The sequence below is a fragment of the Adelges cooleyi genome, unplaced genomic scaffold (assembly GCF_023614345.1).
Source record: "Adelges cooleyi isolate 19-005CV unplaced genomic scaffold, UGA_ACOO_1.1 ACOO_flye_CR_arks_rails_tigmint_CR_PRNA_108, whole genome shotgun sequence".
In the NCBI taxonomy this organism is placed as follows: Eukaryota; Metazoa; Arthropoda; class Insecta; order Hemiptera; family Adelgidae; genus Adelges; species Adelges cooleyi.
In genome coordinates this window covers 15,165,966-15,189,579 of record NW_026095761.1, presented here as the reverse complement: position 1 = coordinate 15,189,579, position 23,614 = coordinate 15,165,966, and the positions used below count along the sequence as shown (strand labels likewise).

At 29.6% G+C, this 23,614-nt stretch overlaps 5 protein-coding genes across 5 annotated transcripts; 2 read left to right on the top strand and 3 right to left on the bottom strand.

The window, feature by feature from the left end:
• Nucleotides 1-4,119: 4,119 nt before the first annotated feature.
• On the top strand, nt 4,120-8,297 carry LOC126839623 (circadian clock-controlled protein daywake-like). Its single transcript, XM_050575020.1, has 7 exons — nt 4,120-4,272; nt 5,375-5,462; nt 5,548-5,640; nt 5,761-5,908; nt 6,544-6,677; nt 7,278-7,433; nt 7,808-8,297. Exons 2-7 carry the CDS (start codon nt 5,381-5,383, stop codon nt 7,966-7,968), a joined length of 774 nt encoding a protein of 257 aa, XP_050430977.1. The 5' UTR covers nt 4,120-4,272; nt 5,375-5,380; the 3' UTR covers nt 7,969-8,297.
• Nucleotides 8,298-9,611: 1,314 nt separating this feature from the next.
• Nucleotides 9,612-15,063, top strand: LOC126845754 (DNA replication licensing factor Mcm7). The gene is made up of 12 exons (XM_050584634.1): nt 9,612-9,944; nt 10,041-10,144; nt 10,229-10,369; nt 10,437-10,567; nt 11,239-11,419; nt 11,668-11,805; nt 11,991-12,173; nt 12,246-12,459; nt 12,517-12,812; nt 13,080-13,261; nt 14,242-14,604; nt 14,700-15,063. Exons 1-12 carry the CDS (start codon nt 9,905-9,907, stop codon nt 14,899-14,901), a joined length of 2,175 nt encoding a protein of 724 aa, XP_050440591.1. The 5' UTR covers nt 9,612-9,904; the 3' UTR covers nt 14,902-15,063.
• On the bottom strand, nt 14,997-16,333 carry LOC126845761 (nudC domain-containing protein 2-like). Its single transcript, XM_050584646.1, has 3 exons — nt 15,884-16,333; nt 15,565-15,774; nt 14,997-15,262 (listed from the first exon to the last, which is right to left on the bottom strand). The coding sequence occupies exons 1-3, from the start codon at nt 16,067-16,069 to the stop codon at nt 15,242-15,244; spliced, it is 417 nt and encodes a 138-aa protein (XP_050440603.1). The 5' UTR covers nt 16,070-16,333; the 3' UTR covers nt 14,997-15,241.
• A 2,290-nt stretch (nt 16,334-18,623) lies between these two features.
• On the bottom strand, nt 18,624-21,033 carry LOC126842284 (uncharacterized). The gene has a single exon (XM_050579199.1). The coding sequence runs from the start codon at nt 20,196-20,198 to the stop codon at nt 18,786-18,788; it is 1,413 nt and encodes a 470-aa protein (XP_050435156.1). The 5' UTR covers nt 20,199-21,033; the 3' UTR covers nt 18,624-18,785.
• Nucleotides 21,034-21,741: 708 nt separating this feature from the next.
• On the bottom strand, nt 21,742-23,496 carry LOC126843521 (alkylated DNA repair protein alkB homolog 8-like). Its single transcript, XM_050581099.1, has 3 exons — nt 23,315-23,496; nt 22,849-23,004; nt 21,742-22,446 (listed from the first exon to the last, which is right to left on the bottom strand). The coding sequence occupies exons 1-3, from the start codon at nt 23,366-23,368 to the stop codon at nt 21,859-21,861; spliced, it is 798 nt and encodes a 265-aa protein (XP_050437056.1). The 5' UTR covers nt 23,369-23,496; the 3' UTR covers nt 21,742-21,858.
• Nucleotides 23,497-23,614: the final 118 nt, after the last annotated feature.

Sequence of the window (23,614 nt, the reverse complement as noted above, 5' to 3'; positions counted from 1 at the left end):
ATAATAATTGAGTAGGTACCTAGTAATTTTTATTTATATAAAAATTAAAGATTAATTATTTTGCTTAAAATAAACCATGTGGGGCATTCCACGCCAAGAGTTCCCAACTAAAATTTCGATAGTTGAACTTTTTTATGTCCGCCCGTTTTCTTTTTATGTTTACACAAATAAAAAAGTGGTCGCTTAGGATTGAGGAATATCGAGTTTCTTAATATTGTTTCCATACTTTACGATACAAATATTTGTAATTACGTCAAACTATTTTTACTCTAAAAAATCATTTTTAACAATTTTTTGCAATTTTCAGCTCTTGTGAACGTTTTGATATTTCTGACAAAATCATTTTGTAAAATCTGATACGGATGCGGGCTGTCCTAGATCAGCAGGGTTTTCTGACATTCATCAAGCCTTTTCACTCAGTTATAATTCCCATCCCACTCTAAAGTTGAGCAATATTTTGACTAGCTATTTATTTATAATCATACCATCTGAATACATTAGAGATTACTCATAGAATATACAAGTAAAAGACGTTGCAGTAAAACTAATATGTATAATATTATTTGATGAGGTTAATTTTATGATACACATTTATTTAACTTAACTGCTATCCTAATATATATTTCGTCTTTGAAAAGGGATATGTACAATACCTACTTTATTTGGTAGTGCTTCGATGTGGATCTAAGAAGTTATCATTTTTTTTTTTTTGACCCACGGTCTTTTTGCCTATGAATTGAAAATGGTATTCAAAAGGTACTTTATACGGTAAAAAAACAAATGTACTTTTTCCCATTTAAATAAAAAAAAGATGTTCTAAGACTGTTTACATTTTTTATCTTAATTACAGCACGATATAACTTTTGAAACATTTTCGAGTTGTTACCAAGTTGTGAGGACAATCTTTATACATATCACGTTTCTCATACAATGAAAAATTAAAAAAGTATCATTAACCCGATCCTCTAAAAGAATTAGAAACTTGTCCTTTATTGACTTTTTATTTTGGCGACTTGCTATAACTTTTTGAAAAACGGTCGTATCAAATCGAAATTTGTATAAGACATATTTTAGGTATTAAGTCCCTACCCCAGGAGAGGTTAGAAGTGTTTTAGATATCTTTATTATTTTTTAGCCACAATATTTTTTTATATGTATAAATCACCATTTTGGATAGCTCCAAAACTGAAAAAATGTAGCTATCCTATGTACTCTCAAATATGAACAAACTGATGATAACGTCAAAACTTTATGACGACCAGTACTTCAGTTATACATATAAATTAATAAAAACCAAAATATTTTTGTAAAATGATCGTTTTAATTTTAAATAGTTTGGCATAATTATAACTATTGGCCTTGAAGAATCTAAGGTTAGGTCAGGATAGATTTTTTTAAAATAGTTACATGGTGCTATGCCATATTTATGTACGTCCTTTAAAATAATAAGTCGAAAATACTATAATTTGTATAGAATAACATATTTTGAATCGTACGACCTTCTCCGTTTGATTTAATTCTCACGATAAACAATATAACAATATTATTTAGTTGTTATAAAACATATATTTAATAATTAATCTAATTACAAAAAAATAGATACAAATCTACTGTAACTATTTAACCAAGATACAAGTGATAACCACTCAATGGAATAACATCATATATAGTTATTATGTTTCTTAGTGTATTCCCACGTTAATAATCGTTCAATGTAAGAATAATTAAGCTTAGTCTCTGTTCACGATTTTAAACAATTAGCATTAAAATATGCATTTATACATTTATAATCGTGGAGCTAACCATAATTAATTAATAAATAACATTGTTTTTTTTTAAATTAAATAAGTATAATGTTGCTTGCTAGCAAATCGTTTTCTTATACATTTACCTATATATTGAGGGGTAACAGCTGCTACCCTTGAAGCCTCTTGTGTGCATAAGAAGTATTCAGTTCTTTTGGAGAATAACTACAAATCGATATCGAGAATTTTTTCTAAAGAAATTGTAATTTCGCAACGTACTTAAAACAGAAAGACTATAAATTATGATTCTTTTACGCAAGGTCACGCTGAAGTCATTGACCTACATATATGTATAAAATGGTTTTTGTCTCGTATTATAATTTTATATATTTAAAATAGTTATATTTCCATAAATATAAAAATGGATTATGCGACTAGCGTAAACTACAACAAATATAATACTGAACTCGTTTAACAGCTTGTAGCAGAATCTGAATTAATCATATTATGTATAAATCAATTTCTACTTGAAACGCCAGACTATTTGATTAAGTTATATACTTTAAATTTTAAGTTAATCTGTCAAATCCTCTTGATGCATTCCATGTAGAAATTTACAAGTATAAATAGTTTCTTAACTACAAAATTTAGTAAAATTAAAATAAATAAAAACAATTTATATTTAGGTACTATAATAAATATTTAGTAATAATTACTTTTTCTTAACTTATTATTATATCTTTATTAACTGTTGAGCTATTTTTATTCTACTTGAGGCTATCAAAAAAGTAAATCCGTTAAAAACCAACAGCGATAATTTTTTCCCGCTGTATTTTTTTTAAAATTTAAATTACATTTTCTACGATTACTTTTTATTGAGATTCATATCTAGACATTTTATTTTTATTTAGTACCTAAAAAGCTAAATGGTTAAAATAACTGTTTTTGATAGAAACAAGAATTTTGAGAAAAATAATATAAAATTAATTGAAAGTTAATTTGTTTATGCTTTACTGTTTTTTTCAGCTTCTACTAAAAATTTCCGGCTATCACGATCACAAGCTTCTTCAATTTTCATAATTTTATTTATTTCTTTAAAATCCTTTTTTACACGGGTCCAAGCATTGCTAACGCGGTCTTCCTGTCAAGTACTATATTCGTTTAAATTATTGACACGTCAGGTTGCATAAAATTGTCTTTCGCTCGCCAAAAGTGACTCCCCATTCCAGTCTTCTTAATCTCAAATATGTTTGTATGATCGGTCAGTTGAATTCTTCATTCTCTCTAAGTATAAATTTTTCTCCGCCTCTATTATGCTCACATTCGTCTACATGGTTATAGACCATAGATAGGCTATGTAAATTCTTTTCTTAAAATCTCTTGACGTATTTCTAATAACAAAGTATTCAAGATTTGCCACGCTCGTCCTCAGTTTAATTTAATTTTACATACTGTGCAATTATGTATACTGTAGATACATATCATTGTAATAATTGTTTTCTAATTTTATATAAATAATAAACAAAGTGACATGCTAAATAAAATTAAAAAATACAACAATAACATAAACTTAAGAAATAAAATAATTAAAAAAAAAACTTGGATCTTGTGAGTACTAAGTTGTACCCACAGAAGCGTACACCATTCTCTTAAAGTAAACTAAATATATAACAACAGGTTATAATCATAAAAATTATAACAAAACTGTTGTGCGATTGTATTAATTATTGTTTTTCGTTTGGATTCGTGTATTGAGTGTTACGAAATCACCGGCTCGAGTGCGTTTTGTTGATGACATCTGCTGTATAAAAAAAACATGTCTTTGAGGACAAACGGTAAAACTAGTATTTCACCTTATTATTATTATTATTTTTTTTTTTTGTAATTTACATTATATTACATACGTATATTATTATGTCTCTTCGTGCGGTTATCTGTCCTAAACTAGACCGATTGTAGCGTACGTACTGCAAAGTCTGATGGCGCGAGGTCATTATATCCTCTCCTTCCGATCGGTTTGCATTGAAGTGCACAGTACATTGTACGACGGCTAAATATGCGTTGAAATCCGTCGTCGGGTAAGAGTAGTGTGAGACCCTATTCGCAAGTTCATCGGTCCGAGTGTCCTATTTGCGAGGCTATTTCGCAACGATTCATACCGCCGCCACAGCCGGCTCCGTGAAGGAAATGCAGTAGTGGTGATATTACATACCAAGACCATCAAGGAGATTACGGTCGTTTGCAGGAAAATGCTAAGAGAAATAAACGTGTACGAGTCGGGGAGGGGGGGGGGTCGCTAACACTATAGCGTTGAAGTTGCACAATCGGGCCACCGCCGGGCATCCTCCAGAACTTATAAAACAGGCATGGACCGGCAGTACGATTACACTGATACGGTTGGCTCCGTAGCGATCAGGATAGCAACGGTGTAATCATTTATAAGCATTGGTGGCTGTCGACTTCGGATTCAAAACAATACACATGACCATCGGGGTGATCGATTTCATAGTGAAACGTATTAGAAAACGTGAGTATACTATCAAATAATATGTGTGATACTTTTATATATATATATATATATAGATAAACTATATTTAATAACACGTAAATAAATACTAGCAATTGTCGATGCATCATTAGTAAATGTATGCATCAAATAGTGAGAACATTTTGACATTTAATGTACAACAAACTATTTCTATAATACAAGTTTTAATAGTGTGATTTTACTCAAAACATTATTTGTCTGCATATTTATAAACCTAACAAGTAGTTATTATTATAACATTATTAAATATACCATATTTCAATTGTGTAGAAACTAATTAAATTCGTATATCTATTGTTATATAATTATAACATTATTTTATTATTATTGTATCAACTTGATTAATTGGTATTATGCGATACACCGATACGTGTTGTTTGTGTTGAACGTATTATTCGAAATTTCAATTGTAAATTGAATTGAAAATTGTTCCAAAGCAATCACTCTAATCTTTGAAAGTACATGTGTACTGTGATTTCTTATAACTAAAATACATTTTCTTTGAAGTCGATTTGCTTGTGGGCTATGGCGAAAGATATCAATATCAACTTAATTACAAACTATCTTGCTTAGTTTAGTATATTTAGAAATATGTGTTATAATTTATTTTGCTAAAAGTCATTTATACAATAATAAATATTTTATTAACTTGGATGGGGTTATTAGATCTAAGTGATTAGTACGTTATACGTTACCCAGACTTCTTAAAATTATACTATATATAAATCAATATTATTTCCGGTCACATAGAAAATTAATTTGTAATAATATAATAATATTTCTAAAAACTGATAATCTCGTTAACCTTTTTTTAAATTAATAAACCGTAATAAAATCAAATAAGGACAAGAAACCATCTCTTGATGGCAGCATTGGACTTTGAAGCATATTAAGCTAGACGATGACGATGATGATAGATGGTAATTACACAAGGATATAAGTAAAAACAAATTTTAGGTATATAAAAAAATATTTATGCGGTGATTTTTTTGAAATTAGACTGTTTTTCATTTTTATTCTTCTTAAATAATAACGTTTCGTCGATTACTAATAAAAAATGTATTGTTTATTGTGGTTTTAGTAAACAATGGCAGACCAAACGTCCCTATTCATAGTCAGTCTAGTACTAATCGCCCTACAAACTCAACATACGGCAGCAAAAAAGCTTCGTAAGTCACAATAACTTGTACACTTTTTAAATATTTTATGAAATAAAAAACGCATACAGTTATTTAAATGCATGTATTATTTTAGCCAACTTCGTGCACGTGTGTAAAAGAACCGACCCCGAACTGGAGAGTTGTTTAATGAAAACCATTGAGTCTATAAGACCGGAGTTGCCCAATGGTACGGTGAATTCATTTTTGTTTAAATCTGAACAGTTAATATGATCTCGATAGGAGAACGAATATCAAAGGCTTTATAACTTGCACTAAAATATTTTTCGCTTTTTTTTTTTTTTTACAGGAATACCAAAAATGCAAATTCCGGCTTTGGAGCCCATGGTTATTCCTATGTTACAAGTGAATAGAAACGTGGAATCGCTCAAAGTCAAAGCGACAATCAAAGACATTCAAGCTTGGGGTGGATCTAAATTTGTTCTCAGCAATCTCAAGTAAGTACACTGCCAGAGTCGTATTTGTACATTTTGTTCTCCGGAACAACACTTACAACAAGTGTAAATTGTAGTGCAATTTTATATCCATACGAGTTCTTTTGTAAACTGAATTATAAAGAAACGTACATGAACGTTTCTCGTATTACCAAATTGATAAAATTACAGCGTTCCTCATTTGTAACACAGGTTACCAATAATAATATTACACCTAACGTAATAATATTTAATAACCGGTGATACGGGGGTTCGTGTGAGTGTATAGGTTCAGTGAAAGTGTGCGTGTTGCGTGTACATATTATTAAGTTACGTTGGCCTCACCGGTGACAATAAATCGGCGGAAAACCACTATTTATTTTATTATTTTTACCATGTATAAATATATATTTTTTCGGAATTCCAACCATGCATTTCCTTTGTCAGTTATTGCACAACCCGGCGTTGCACTGGTGTGAAAACTGGACCAACCCGCTACACATAATGATATTCATCAGTAATGACTAATATTATGTCACTGCGTGCAATGGTTTTTAATAATAATTAAAAAAAATTAAAGACTCCATTAGTACTTTTATTTGACCGAACGGATAGTTGTGTTAGTATTTTTATTGATAATTATTATATTCTTGTTTTAGAGTAAATCTAGAAAAGCTGGTCGGCGAAGGCACGGTACTTCTCCCTAGTCTGTTGGTAAACTGCAGTTACGACATCGACGGACGTCTGATGGTCATTCCGCTCAAAGGTCAAGGAATATTTAAAGGCAATATCAGTAAGTCGTTTTACGTTCAGCACGATTGTCACAAATAGCCAAGCACGGACCCATTTGAATAATAATTTATTAATTATAACGCCAAATCAAATTTGTCCAATGTGTTCGACTCGAATTTCTGCGCAACCAAAAATTGAATTTACAAAATAATCACGATAATAAACATGTTACAATGACAATAAGGAACTTTGTCATAAATAATATACGAGTATATAATTGCACTGTTCTAACGTAAAATCGCAAAAACAAAAAAGTCCCATGTATACAATGTTTTTGATAACTGTTTAAAACTAAATTTAAAACATAATTAATTTGCCACACTTGAACGCGGTACCATTAACATAAAAGTATTATGGTCGTTAAAAAAACACCGATGATATAAAAAATTAATTTTCAGGAATAGAAAGCTTCTAGAAAGCTATCTAGAAGTTAGACTATAAATTATTAAAATAATATATTAAATTGAATCTGCCCTTTTGGTCACTGTTAAATTGTACATTCTTTTGATTATTATCAGCCCGAATTCAGAAAACTAAAAATCACTATTATTTATTAAAAACACCAAACTCATTTTTAATGTACTTAAATATTTATTTGCAGCCAACACTAAAGCCGATATAAAAGCATCGGTTGAAATTTTAAAGGATAAAAAGAACCGTGAATATTTCCAGTTGAAAGATATTCGACTTAAGGTCAAAGTCGGAGACGCAACTGGCAAAGCGACCAACCTATACAATCCAAACAACGACGTCATAAGTAAGAATTGCATTTTAGTCAGTCTTACTCAAATGTGATGTTGCCCTACATTATATAATTTGAAAAATGTTGTGCTAAGTAATATACCCTATTAGGGAAAATATTCGCCACACCACGTTCACTGTCAGTATTTTAATAAAAATATATGTAACATAAATCAATGAATTATAAAATCAAAACAAAATCGAAATTATTATTTGCTTATAATTTATAAACAATTGTATCTATAGTGGTAAGTGATTTTTAATGATACCTACTTAACGCTTTTACTATCGATAGATAAGTTATAATAATTCTCAAATATCTGTAATCTGATCTTTCCATTACACTCTATACGGACTTATGTTAATTATTCTTGTATGCCTATGTTCTAGCGGAAACAGCAATGTCGTTTTACAATCAAAACCGCCGAATGGTATTGAATATTATTACGCCAATCATAGAAGAGATTTCTGTTGAATTTGCCATGCAGATTGGAAATAATGTACTAAAAACTGTTCTATATGATGAAATTCTACCTATAGAGCTGTCTTGAACTTGAAAATTGTTTATTTATTAATTGTACCTAGTTACCTTGTGTACTTTATATGTTAATACGTGTAAATTGTAAGTTTTAACTTCCTAATATCTATTTTAGTATTAAGTTTATATTTAAACACGTTTTACATTCATTTGTCACGTATATGTATATCATTTTTTTTTTTTTTTGTCAAAGTGCAATTTTGTTCATTAATATTATTCTATCTCATTTTTTTATCACAATTCACGAATTCTCACTATGTTAATTACTATACAATCATATTATATGTTTTACTTATACTTATTGTAAGTATATTTGTTTCAAATAAATATTTAAAAAACAGACTTCGTATTATATTATATTGTATGAGAACAACAATAATTGTTCAGGGTCGACGCCCTTGGCTCACTGTTACTTGTATGTCCTATTTCCCTATCCTACCTACAGAGTGTAATAAGGTTTTTAAATTTTAACTCGGTTTGATCGTTTTTCGCAATGTTATAATATTTTTAAAGTAAAAAACTAAATACATTAAGACAATTTTCGATTTAAAATATGTAATTTACACTATTCTTTACTGAGATCTTGGAAAAAAATAGAATTTGTAGTCTAACTTTAAACTACTAACGTTATTGTTGTATTCTTGTAAAAAAAAACCCTTACAATTAAATAATTATTATAAAAATTAAAAATACCTACTATAGTCTATAATGTGAAGCTTTTATTCTTTATATAGCTTTTTTAGAATTGACTTTAACGTTATTTTTCACTTTTAGTAGGTACTTATTACTTTTTAGTTATTTTTGCGGTTTTTTTGCAACCTAAAAAAACATTGTTTAGGATAAATTCAATTGAGTAACCGACATTCCATATTATGTGTAGTGTTGTGTATACTAATAAATTAATAAAGTTAGCCTCTTAAAAATATCCTGGTTACTAAATGAATATTTTTCATTCTAATATCTAGATCTTGTATTCAGAAATTGCGTCTAAAATGTGTAATAAAACGAAAAATAAACCCTCCCACGAAAAGAACCATAAGAACTTAAATAATTATTGCATTTTTCAATGGTTATATTGCGAAATACCTATACTGTATTATATTGTGATCGTGTAACATATTTAATTTCCAAGTTGTTATGTGTGAATGAATCAATCGGCAATAGGTATATCAGAAAAGTATTTCATTATATTGTTAATTATGATTTACGGGTAACAACGGTAAAGTTATTATATTTATAGACAAGTGATCAATCCTAATCGTATCCATTCTAATACAAAAAGTACAATTTTAATCACACTATTGTGTCTACAAAAAATAGTTTTAATCTTATCGAATCGTTAAATTGGAATTTAGTTTAAATAATTTTTACAGTCCAATGGTTATGCTTCGACTTCATTATGTCCCAGCCCCACTGTGCTAGCTATTTTTTTTTAATTCTTACTTTAAACTCAATAATAGTCGGTAGTCCTGTAATTAAGTGTATTTATTGAACCATTAATATTCAAATAATTTACAGTTTTGAATAAATGAAAAACGGCGGGCTAATCCGTTTTTTTAATCAGCTGTTCGTTCACTTTTCCCGCGGCCGGCCGCCGATTTCCCGCCATTTTTTGTTTACAAACAAAGGACGTGCCGCCGTAATATCGTAATACCATTCAACTGGTGTGAGGTGTCTGGTTTACACTTTACACTTACAGAAGAAAAGTGAATATAGAATCCAGTTTACCGTTCTAACGGCTATCACTTCTGTTTTGTTATGAAAAGTTTTGTACTCGGTTCGGATTTTCCTATTTAACTCTATTGTATTTTGTATTATAGCACGATAGATAATACATGTTATAGTTTTATTATTATTATAAGTATTGCAAATTCATACCGCTCCGCTGTCCACAATTTTCGTTTCGCTGACTGTGTTGATCAACAACTGTAAAACAGAACTGACCAATAATGGCCAAGACGGGTTACAGGGACTACGATAGCGACAAAGGTTAATTTCAATATGTATTATATAACTAGTTGTTCTATATTTTTTATTTGTCTTCGATTGATATTTATGTTTTTCGTGTACGCATTTTGTTCATAGCTAAATTTATAGACTTCTTGCAAAACTATCAAGCGTTGGATAAAGATAATCAAAAACATGCCAAGTACGCCGTTCAGATGGCCAAGCTCGCTCATCGCGAACAGGTATGATTTTGTCAACACGATTAGTTTACAGAAATATATAAAAGTAATTCAACTTGATAATATAAAAATCGCCTTGTATTTTAGGTGCCTTTGTTTATCGAATTGGACGACTTGGACCATTTTGATTCTTCTTTAAGCGAAGCTGTGTCTGCAAATACCCGGAGATATTCAACAATGATTGGTGACATTGTTCAAGAATTATTGCCTTCTTATAAAGATCACGAAGTATTTAAAATAAAATTAAATAATTATATCTTTATATTAACACAGTAATTTTCTACCAAATTTTTAGCCTGAAAACAAAGATGCCTTGGACGTATATATTGAACACAGAATCCTCGCTCAACAAAGACAAAGAATGAGACAACCTGATGACAATGCTGCTCCTACTAGCAGATATCCACCAGAATTAATGCGAAGATTGTAATTTTATCATCAGTTACCTTTTTACACAATTTTTCAGAACAAATCTACTTTACCGGACACCTTGTTTTTTCTATCAATAGTATTTTGCATGCTAATTATGAATATGTAAAAATTTTGCGCCGCTCGCACTTAATTTGGAAGTTACAGATTTTAAAAGATCGACATACGCGCGCCTGGCTCGGCACCGCACGTCTACCCGCGCCTGCTGGGTACTTCATTCGTTGGTCACAGCTATGGCGCGTACGGCAGGTCACTGTGTGTTTTGCCACTCTCTCGCTCAGTACCGTCGCTTCGCTCCGCTAAACTAAAAACATCTTAGGTTTGCAGGCTACAGTCTAAGAGGAGATCTCAGGTTTAAAGTTAATTCGGTTTAAAAACGGCTCTAGAAGTCATGTCACGTGTCCGGCAAAAAAAAAAAGGACCACGATGGGCAGAAGGCAGGTAGACGAGGAAACAGATCATAATCGAGCGGCGATCGACGGACGAAGTACCCAGTGGACGCGTTTATGTCGGTATCGGCAAAATTTAAAAGTCCGTACCTTCCAAACTAAATGCGAGCGGCGCAAAAATTTTATATATTCGTAATCAGCGTGCAAAATACTATTGATAAAGAAAAAAAGGTGTCTGGTAAAGTAGATTTACTTATTTTAACCTTTGTATGATTTTAGCGAGATATATTTTAAAGATCTGAGCACAAAAAAAGAACAGCCAATCCGTGATGTTAAGGCTAGTAGCATCGGTAAACTAATTTCTGTTCGTGGAATTGTAATGCGAAGCACGGAAGTAAAACCGATGATAACTGTTGCCACTTATTCATGTGATTTATGTGGAGGGGAAACTTACCAACCCGTAAGTAACTTTATTAAATATTCTAGAATTATTAAGATATAATAAAAAAGAATACTAGCGAAATCATTGACATAACTACAGTCTCTTATATTAATTATTCAAATATTTATTAGTTCCTTAAAAATAATTTCACTTTGAATAAACCAAAAATGTTGTATTACTTCATTAGTGGTTTATTTTAAACTATATCCAACTTTTAAAATGTTATTGAAAGAATTAAAGTCAATAATTATGATTTTTTTTTTCAGATAAATTCATTAACATTTAAGCCTTTAGAGTTTTGTCCTAGTTCGGAATGTTCTACGACTAAACCAGGTAGTCGTTTATATTTGCAAACTAGAGGATCCAAATTTATAAAATTTCAAGAACTTAAAATACAAGAATTGGTAATCTATATTTTATTTCATCTGTCACTACTATGAATGAATACACTATTCTAAAAGAGAATACCCACTTTGCACATCACGACTGACGGTTGTGAAGGAGCCGGACCTTCCCTACCTGGGCATTCTCTTTTGGAACAGAGTATAGTATACTGTTATTTTATATTTGATTCCCTTTTTGTTTTTAGAGTGATCAAGTACCAGTTGGTCATATCCCTCGTTCCTTAACAGTTATTTGCCGAGGAGAAGCAACACGAAAAGCTGTACCAGGAGACCATGTTTTAATAACAGGAATATTTTTGCCCTTAGTGCGTACCGGTTTTAGACAAATACAACAAGGTCTATTATCTGATACTTATCTCGAAGCTCATGTAAGTAATTAACCAAAAATTTGTAAATTATGTTAGTTTGTATACATTTTATTTTTTACTATCAAATTTCAGAATGTGGAATGCTTAAACAAATTAAACGATGAAAAACTAGGGGAAGGTGAGTTGACCGAGGAAGAAGTGTTAGAATTGGCTGGTGAAGATTTTTACTCAAAGTTAGCTGCCAGTTTAGCGCCCGAAATTTACGGACATGAAGATGTTAAAAAAGCTTTATTGCTGCTTTTAGTCGGAGGAGTAGATAGAGCACCTGAAGGAATGAAAATTAGAGGTAACGAAATATTTTTATATTTGGCTACTTGAGATATTAAATTTTTTAATTTTGTAGGAAGTATAAATATTTGCTTGATGGGTGATCCTGGAGTCGCCAAGTCACAATTACTCTCATATATTGAACGTCTTGCACGTCGTAGTCAATATACAACAGGTCGTGGTTCCTCAGGCGTTGGTCTTACGGCGGCAGTTATGAAGGATCCTCTGACTAACGAAATGGTATTGGAAGGCGGAGCTCTTGTGTTAGCTGACCAGGGCGTGTGTTGTATCGATGAATTTGATAAAATGGCTGAAACTGACAGAACAGCCATTCACGAAGTGATGGAACAGCAAACTATTTCAATTGCTAAAGTATATACTCTTTTCAGGGGTGTATTCGTAACGTGTAAGGGTATACACTCTGTGTACCCTTAGGGCCTTTTCACACCGGATGTGTATGGTATATGGGTTTTTTTTTTTTGATGCGTATAAATTTGGGATAGACGATATTACATTTAGATGGTAACAAACCCATAATTCAAAAGCCACTTCCAGGTGTGAAATGGGCCTAACAATTACACTATTGACTCCTTTTTTTTTTTAACTTAATTCTTTAAAATAATTGTTTATTTGTTTTAGGCCGGAATTATGACACGTTTAAATGCACGTGTAAGTATTTTAGCCGCAGCTAACCCCGCTTATGGAAGGTATGATCCTAAACGTTCTATTGAAGCCAACATTCAACTACCGGCTGCTCTGCTTTCTCGTTTTGACCTACTGTGGTTAATTCAAGATAAACCGAACCGAGAAAATGATCTAAAGTAAAGAATTTATGATTATTAATACTATATTTAACAGAGTTTAGAAATAATGTGTTCTTTTTCATTGAACGAGCTCTTAAAAGCAGTCATACACCAATTCTAAGAACTTTTTTGTGAACACATTCAATTTTTTATCAAACTTACGATTTTTGCTTAGTTTATTAAGAGGACGTCACTCCCTATTTATTAAACTGTTAGGTATAAGCAATTTTTTTGCAAAATCTTAATTGAAAGGTTAAACTGTAATGTGTTATTCTTAGTTCAGTAATTGGGACTCATTTAGGTAATTAATTTATTTTTCAGACTCTCTGCATCCTTGACAGTGATTTAAAAATGTTAACATCTGATGCATATTCTCTATTATTGGCTAAATAATAATTGAGCAAAACATTTTATCTACATAATTATAATAATGAGACTTTGGCTTTTTTTCATATTAACACAACATTCACAATTTATATTTTAATTCTGACATTTTTTACTTTTAAAGTGCTTGTATTTAAGATATAACTACAAGCTTTACGATTATTTTTAAAGGGTATTCCATCCTCTTACTGTTCATTTTCATACCAAAAACAAATTTTTTATTGATATTTTAAAAATATTTTTACCAATTGAAGTAATGTTTTCAATCAATTAATTCAATTAATGGTGTCAACTTTTTGTAACATAAACCATATTGGCAAAAAATATATATGTTTAAAATAAAATAAGACTATTCCTTTATACATTAAATAAAATATAAGCGCTTGATATAATATTGAGATTTTTTTATTTTTAAAAATAATAATTTCATGTATGACCATGAATATAATATTTATATTAACGTCAATTTTAAAATTCTAACTAAATTCATTGTTTTAAAAAAATAATATTAATGCAAATATGTTAGTTTATTTTGGTATTGAACGCTGATTTAAAAGTTTCTGAAAACTTGTTTTTTAAAATAAAAATTAATGAATATACTTCATTTAAAATAGGTTAGCTCACCATATCACATATGTGCACAAGCACAGTCGTCAGCCGCCAACTGAAATTCAGGCCTTGGACATGAGTCTGATGCGTCGTTATATTGATTTATGTAAAAAGAAGTCTCCTACTGTGCCTGTTGAATTAACAGAATTCTTGGTCGATTCTTATGTCGATTTGCGTAAAGATTCGCGTAACAATGGTGACACAACATTTACATCTGCGAGAAACCTTTTAGCTATTCTCAGGATATCAACAGCATTAGCAAAACTTAGATTATCAGATTTGGTGGAGAAAGAAGATGTAGTGGAAGCCATGAGGTTATTGGAAATGTCCAAGATATCCCTGATGCAAGTTGATGAAAGAACTGGAAGGTAAGATATGTTTTTAAAAATAATAAGATTTGTTTTTTATATGATTGTTTAGTTTTTTTTCCTCTTGTTTAATACTTATCATATTTTAATTTCAGAGCCCAAACTGTCGTTGACCGTGTATTTAACGTAATCAGAGAATTGGCTGGTGGTCGTACTGTTGTTAAGATGTCCGATATAAGAGATTATTGTACAAGCAAAGGATTCAACGCTTCACAAGTCGACGACTGTATTGAAGAATATGAAATGCTCAATGTTTGGCAAGTAAATCAAGCAAAAACCACAATTACTTTTATTTAATTTGTATACATTTTTTTCAATTTTCCTAAGACATTTTTTTTTACGTAATATTCATGTTCTTCTATTTATAACTTTGAGTTAAATGTGACGAGGTATTTTGTCCTTGTTTTTTTTTTTATTATATGATTTTTTTACATTTGGTATACAATTTGTATGTAAAACATTATTATGAATTGAACATAATTAAAAAAGAAAAAAAATATCTTAAATTAGAATCTTATATTTATATTATTTTTTACAACTAAACAAATGACTAAAATAAAATACACTCTTAAAAATTAATACATGAGACATTCTGAACAAAGAAGAAAAGTTTGGAAAAAATATAGTGTTTTTTAAATTAAATACTACGATTCATAACCTGAAAAAAAAAACACCAATTAATTTATTGTCAAATTATTATATACATTGTATATTTGTATGTATCTGTTCATTGTTTTATGTGTTACAACCTACTACCGGCTACCTATCAAAATGCTCCTATTAGTAAATTAATACGTTGAATGCCACAAATATAACTTTAAACTTCATAAATAATGACTAATTAAATATGCTAGATATCGATTAGTAACTAGCATATTTTTTAGTCATAAGTTGCATTGAATCTCATAACTCATATTATAATATAATCCAACATAGGTAATATACAAATACATGAATTACCTGTTCTTTTAACTTTTCCATTTCTGTGCTCTTTTTCATTTCTTCATAAGCGTTTTGTTCAAATTTATACCGAAAATCTCCCATTAACGATGGCCATGGATCTTCACCCCCTGCGTAATTCAATTTCACAAGTAAAATGTTTAATAACGCACCACCGTCCTCAAGACTCCAAATTAGTTCAGAACCTTTGATTTTTTTAAACAATTTGCCCTGAAAAATAAATTACATATTTTGTGAGAAAAACCGGCTATTTTTAATTAAAATTTCTTAGTGGTTTTATAAAAAAACAGTTAATACTCTATTTGTGGTATTTGCTTACCGAAAATATGGTTTTACCGGCTACAATGCAAGTAATGTCTGTGTTGGTCGCGTCAACTTTCACTTCCTTCGACTTTGTTCCTTTAGGAACATTGACTTCTACGTGTACCTCTTCCAGAGTCTGCCACCATTTCCCCCATTCCGTTTCACAGGGTACTATCAAGTTTGAATCTCCGAAAATATCCATTCTCAAATTTTGCAAGTAGGTAACGGATATTGTATTAGACTCGTCGCTTATTGATAATTTGATTTATAAATAATAATGTTTTAGCGGTAAGTACGCAGCGATGTGCTATATGTAGAAATTATCTACAAGTTGCCCGGGAAGACTTTCCGTCTTACGAATTCCGATATTGTTGTTTACACACTGAATACTGATAGTCGTGGAAAATTAAATAGGTATGTCAGCACTTTGTGTTATCAATTTTTACAATATGGCCGTTGGTCTTTCCCGTAGGAAATAGAGATCTAAATAAGCATATATAGAGCCTTAGTAGGAAATACCACAGATATATATTACGATATGTTATAGATTATATTGTAATGTATATCTGTATTCTGTGGTCATACCTGTGTTTATATTGCAGGGCTGATAGCGATAATGGTTATTGTTTACTGTTTAGTGTATAGGCGTTCAACATTTATATATTATTTTAAGGACGGCACACCGTCCGTGTTTTGGCCGCAAAACTCGTTGTGGGGGCGCAAGGGTTTTTGAATTCGTACTTTTGTAGTAGAATTACAAAATATTTACAGTACAGTGTACACAGAGAATAACTTTACCTGTGTCGTAGCGTTTTAATTTTTTTGATATCTCAAAGTTTAAACACAATCCAAGTTTTTTATTCGTAAATGTAGGTTTTTTCATTTGTTTATTAAAAGCTAGTGAGTAATAATATAAAAACTCTACGGCACAATTAAAGTTTCTTTTTATGTATTATTGTGAAAATTTGGTAATTTTACTTTGAACATTGGCCTCAAGTTTTTCCCTCGCAAAGCAGCTGTTATGATAGGAAAACTTGAAATTTATCCTATAGAAATGACTGTGATAGTCTAAAAAAAATTACAACCCATGTAGAATCCTCATTGTTGTATAATTAATTAAACACTATAGTTCAAGCTCCAAATTAAAATTTTCCGAAAAATTGCATATACTTTACTCCTTAAAGGGGATTAGCGATCTGTATTTTAGGAGTTTTGTATGGGCAATACTTAAGAAAAAATGGTTTTAATAAATTTAATAAGTAAAAGACAGTACATTCAATTCCAAATATAATTCAGTAGAGATTCGAGTTTTTCTGTTTTTGGCTACTTTACTATGTTATGTAGAAAGCTGATTTTTAGTTAAAAATTTTAGTTTCTTGTAATTAAATTTGCAATTTTTTCAATATTAATACCCAATTTTTTTACGTAAATATAGCAAAAATTTAAAAATATGTTTGCTACATAACCTAGTAAAGTTGCCAAAGAACTCGTATATCTTTACAAAATTGTCATCGGACCATCCTAAGTAGTCGAATTTTTTTCCGGCATTTTAGTTTAAAACGTAAATAAAACAGACCGCATGCAAATAGGAGGTATCACGCCATGCCCCTATGTCCCCCATTTATTAAGGAGTTATGTATAGGCATTTTTTTGCAAAATCTTAATTGAAAGATTAAACTGTGATGTGTTTAATAATTAGGCCTCTGTTAGGTAGTTTATTTATTTTTTGAACTTGCTGCATCCTTGACAGTGATTTAAAAATGTTTTCATCTGAACATAGCTATGCATATTCTCTATTATTGGCTAAATAATAATTTTAGAAACAATTTGTTTACATATTTAAATAATGAGAACTTCATTTAGGTGCTCTCGTCGGTTTTTTTCATATTATTAACAAAACATTCACAATTTTAATTGATATTTTTTTTATTTTTAAATTCTTGTATTTAAGGTAAAATTTATGTTTTCTAAAAAAAATCGATAAAAGAACCTAGTTAAAGTTTTCCTCTTCTTAACGGTATCAACATTTTTTTTTCATTTACCTGTTTACACGCTTTATTACGTTTATTTTTAAAGGGTATAACGCGACGTTCTCTTAAACACTCATATTATCAATTATAATAATTATTATTATAAAATCAATTATAATTATTTTCATAAAAGTTTTATGTATACCGATAAAAAGTTATAATTATTACAGGCAGAAAAATATGTACTAACTAATTCTATGATTTTCGACGTATAAAATAAACAGACACTATATTTTTTAATTAAAGATGAATCATTCTTATTTTTATTCTTTTACACATTTATATTGAAAATTGAACAAGTAATTTACAGTAAGTACTAAGTACACATTTTATAATTTACAAAATCAAGTATGTTTTAAATAGAAACATCAGTTTTTCTATACCTACATTCATAATTATTTTTGTTGTATTATGTAATAATTGAATTTTTTAACACATCTGGATATGATTATGTGACATATTATATTATTTTTAGTTATTACTTATTAATAAATATAACCAATATGGGAAATCATAAACTTATACATTTAACATAAATATTATGTTAGTCTGAAAGTTAATGTGAGTATACAATTATATATTAAGTCAATTATATATCACATAAATAATTCTATAAAGGAATAAATAACATTATCATATTTTTGATGAAAACTAAAAAAGTGATATATAAGCTAATTTTTTACCGTCATTTTAAATTTACAAAATCATTTGATTTAAAACAAAGTATCTAGTTTATAAAAGTCATCTTTAAAGAGTAAACAAGCAAAATAAATACAATAAAATATAAATATACAATTCAAATTATTTTATTAGGTATACACAGGTTGAAAACATTTAATATTATTTCATTAACTATCATAATATGTGTTACTTATAATTTATAAACATCTATTTTAATGTTATAATCATAAACGTAGTTTTCACCGAGTGCATTATGGAATACCTTTTCTTTTTATTTGGTGGACATTCTAAATTTTTAATCTCAAAAGATCGTAAGCCAATTTCACCCCAAGTTTGTACTCCAAATAATGGAATGTTTGGCCAAACCATTGATAAATATTTATGATCTTCTAGCTGCTGTCTATCGATACACTGGAACGACATTATGAAACTACGCCGGGAATCTAACATTACACCATCTTCTTCTTTCCAGGTTTGATTAACATGTTTTTCAGTCTCTTTTAATCCCAATAATATTCCGTGTTCTGTTGTTGATGAGATAACATCACTGACACAACAAATCCCTTCTCCGCGAAATATTACGACTTGCAGGACGCCTGGAATTAAGCTGTTTTTTTTCTTTGGAGGACTATTGTAATCCAAGCTTGTAACATGGCCGCCCGATACAGCAAAAGGTAGAGAATTATTATTCTCTGTAACTAATTTAACTATAGATTTAATAATTGTATCAACTTGAGTGGATGATCCAACTTTCAAGAACAAAAGTCCACGAATCGGAGGACCTTGGTGGGCGAAGAATGTATGATCTTCTTGAGAAAGAACAGAAGGTGAGGATGATGAACTAGATGTTATAACACGAGTAAATACACTTACTTCATAGTTATTACTCGTCGGTAAGTATAAGAGCACAAGTTTTTTATCATGAGATGAATAAGAAGTTAACAATTGTTTTGAATTTTTAACTTTGGTTCTTTCATTAATTTTTTTGTTTTCAGTATAAATTATACCTTTAGCTCCAATGGGAATAAATGTCGTAACTGAATTTGGCACAATATCTCCTCGAGGAAAAAAACTACCTGTGTCTCTACATCGATCATCTCCATTACTTCTGCTAGTACTCTCCCTCAACCGTGTACATATTTTTGGACGACATCTTGATGGTCCTCCGCTACCCGGCATACATTCAAATGTAAACAATGTTCTAGGCTCTATCCTTAAGTCAATGCAATGATTATTATTATTTAATGCATTATTAGGTGGTCTGTCATTGTGTAAATTCTCTGTTGAATAGTTTTCGGTAGTTCCTTGTTTATATTCTAGCGTTGCATACTGAATATACATACGATTACGTAATAGTATTATATCTACTGCGCTTTTAAACTTACTGTTAACGCGTCTCATAGTACACAAGTCGTAGTAATCCAAGTGACATAATACAAGCTTGAGCACAGAATACTGTTCGCTGAAGTACCGACCAAAGTCTCCAGAATACCGAGTTGGTGAATGTTTAACATCAATGGAAACGTCTTTACTGCAAGAAGGTAAGCCACTTTCGGTTGTGCGAGACTGGTTTTTATTGTGATGTGATGTTAAATCGTCCATATTTAATTTTTTAAACATACATGTTTCCAAACAAGTTCTTAAGTCTTAACAAATAACATAGTGGTTTTCTTTTTTTTCTACCTCGTTATAAGTATTATTACCGTCCATTTCGAGTACAGCACACATGGTGGATTTCAGTATGTGAGAATACAGTCAATTATTACAATTTGCATTAAAATAAGACTACAGTAATATTTAAAGAAACAAAATTATTATGTAAACAAAACTTCGTTGCGTTATCATTTGATTTTTTATGAGTAAAAATTGTAATCACTTATCGAGTTTACCTCCTGCTTATCACTTCTCAGTTACCAGATTTTACTCCACCAAACTAGACATGCGTGATTCGTCCTATATAGACTTATGTATTTGCATTTTTAACGGGGCACGGGCAGAAGTTTCCCACCCCTGCCCCTGACTAGCTTATCAAATAGCAAACAAATAACTATTATAAAATTAAATTTTAGTGGAAATAGTTGAAAAAAACCGCATTTCTTTTAAATAGTATTTTCGCTTTAAAACCACTACCTGGTTGGGCCTATATAAGTTTTTAAATGTTGGGAAATTTATGACCAGGATCATATTAACTTGTCAACCAAAAATGGTTTTATTTCTTTTAAAAGCATACAAACCAATTTTTCTGCAAAACGGTATAGCTCTAATAGTACCAGAAGATCATTTTAAATTATTAATTATAATATTTCTAAATATATAGTTGTCTGTATTTTAAATTGAATTTTGCTTTTCCTGAAAATAATGCATTGGCTGATACGTCACTATAATACTCTGAGAGGAGTATTATTTATATATTTAAGGAGTATTATTATATGTATTATAAATCATTTTATAAACAATAAATTGTGTTATTTGGCTTTCTAAAGTTTTTTTTTTCACTACAGATTATTCATTTTGATTTTAAATATATTTTATTAAAATATTGAAAAATAATTTATTGAACATTTTGACCAATTTATTAGTTATTTTATAATATTCTGAAAAAATATTTAAAAAAAAAACCTCAATATTACAATTGTTAAAAAGAAATAACATGTATTATATTAAAATGTATCTCCCTGTATAAATAAAAAAAATTTTAATAAGTCAATGTTAATACATAACAGATAACAATATTACATTTTTTATAGTAAGTTGAAATTGTAAAAGTATTTTTAGTTTTTTATCAGAGTGTCTTTAGTAAAAAAAAAAGTTTTACAACAGATTTTTAAATAGTATGTATATGTTGTTGATTTACACTAAAACAGGTAAGGAAATATTGGTCTTAAAACTACACCTAAAAAAAAAGAAAAAATGCTGCAATTTTATGATGAAATATTTGTAAATTTTGAAGGAGAATTGTTAAACATTTTTAATTTTTGGTTTTTATAGTACCACCCAGGTATGATTTATGATAGACTTGCTACATACAAAAATCAGTCTAGCGACTTAAATTATTTTATGGGTCCACAAAAAAAAATGTATAAAAACATTATTGTAAAACCAAAATACCTTCACCGCTCAGTATTAAGTTAAACTACAAAAATTACAATAATAATCTAATGAATAATAGTCAAGTTATTTTTATTGTTGACTGTACAATTAGTATTATTAGTATTATTTTATAATACTAGACAAGCAGTTTTCAATCCAATTACAAATATTATTATACTATTTGTAATTTTCAAATTAGTTTTTCAAAAATTATACACCAATTACCTTGGTCATAGTAATAGTCTACTATTTTACAATTTGGAATTTGTTCACATAACAATCTCAACTCCGTTTCTTCAAAAACATGGTAGTATCTTAAATGTGTTTTAGGATCATTACCTTCCAGTTTTTTCTGATTCAATTTCCACGGTACTAACAAATCGTTGTGAATAAAATTAGACCTATTTGTATGCACAGGAAGATCTACTTTGATTTGGTTAATATGATAATTTTTATTTGATTGACCCTCATTCAGGGTTTCTGTATTTATTTTATTCGTCTTGCTCTGTTTCAAATAAGTAGACAGAGACGAATTCCTTTTCTGTTCTTTTGCCCACACGTATACAAGAGCTTGGCCTCCTACCGTCAGTACTCTGCAGATTTCTGTTAGGGCTTTTAAACGACGATCTGGTGTTGCCAAATGATGGAGTACAGCTATACTTATACAAAAGTCAATACAGTTTGAACGAACCGGTAACTGTAGGCAGTCACAGTTAAACACTTGATGATTACGAGTTCTGCAAATTTCAGCTAGCTGTCTACTTCTGTCGCATCCCAACTGTAATAAAATAGTTTTTTTTTCAAAAAAGAAATAATAGATACACTGCTATAAGGAAAGGTATTAAGTTTAGATACTGTAAGCCAAATTCTCAGATGTCTTAAAAATAATATGATTTTGATATTATTCATTTACTTTTTAGGTAATAAATTATTAAAATATTGTTTAAAAACTATTCCCACTCCAATTGGACAACAGTTTATTGATAAAATCTGATGTTAAATGTTCTTATATTAACACTTTAAGTTATCCCTACAAAGTAGTAACTTTAAAGTTAATTACGAGAGACACTGCAAATTTAACTTAAAAATAATTAATAATTATGGATTTGTGAGCTTATCATGCAATGGTAGAAGTAGATTATTGATAATATAAATATATTAAAAACTTACATAAAATTACCTGAAAAATATTAAAAGTGTCTGTAAAATATTTTGCATTTCCACAACCTACATCCAGAATTATTGAGCCTATTACCGCCTTACTCAAAAATTTAACTACGTTTGGCCAAGGTTTTTGTCTCGTTTCACTGAAATGCGATGCAATATTTTCATAAACCTAAAAACATTATATTAGTATATAAAATCATTTTAATTAAAAAGAGACTAAACAAACAATAATTGAAGTGAAATTCATATAAATATTAGATGGCAAACAATTAATGCTAACATTAATACAACTATTTTTTTATATTTATGTTGTCTCAGAAAATATTTTAACAACAGTTACCGATTTTATTTTCCATAGGTAATTTTATCAAGTATCTAAATCCCAAATTGTTTGTTGTCATCGTGACTAGACTTGATCGTTTTCTTAAATAAAGAAAACAATAACACCCTTATTAAGAAATAATTGTTTAAATACTAACATTATGAACGTGTTGCAGTTCTAACTCTGAAGCATTTTGTTCATTAATAGACATAACTTTATTAAATTATAGTAATACCTATAAAGTATATATTAAAACTAGAACCGATGCTATTTGGTAAAAGTCTAGGGATTGGGTCCGGACTTCGGTATGACGGTACCAAAATATTTAAAATTAAACAATTGTCAATAAACAAGACTGATAATGCAAATTATTGTAAATTATCACTTATTATCAGTCATGAGTCATACCAACGTGATTTGCAATTCGCTCAACATGATTCAGTTAAATTGTTATTGT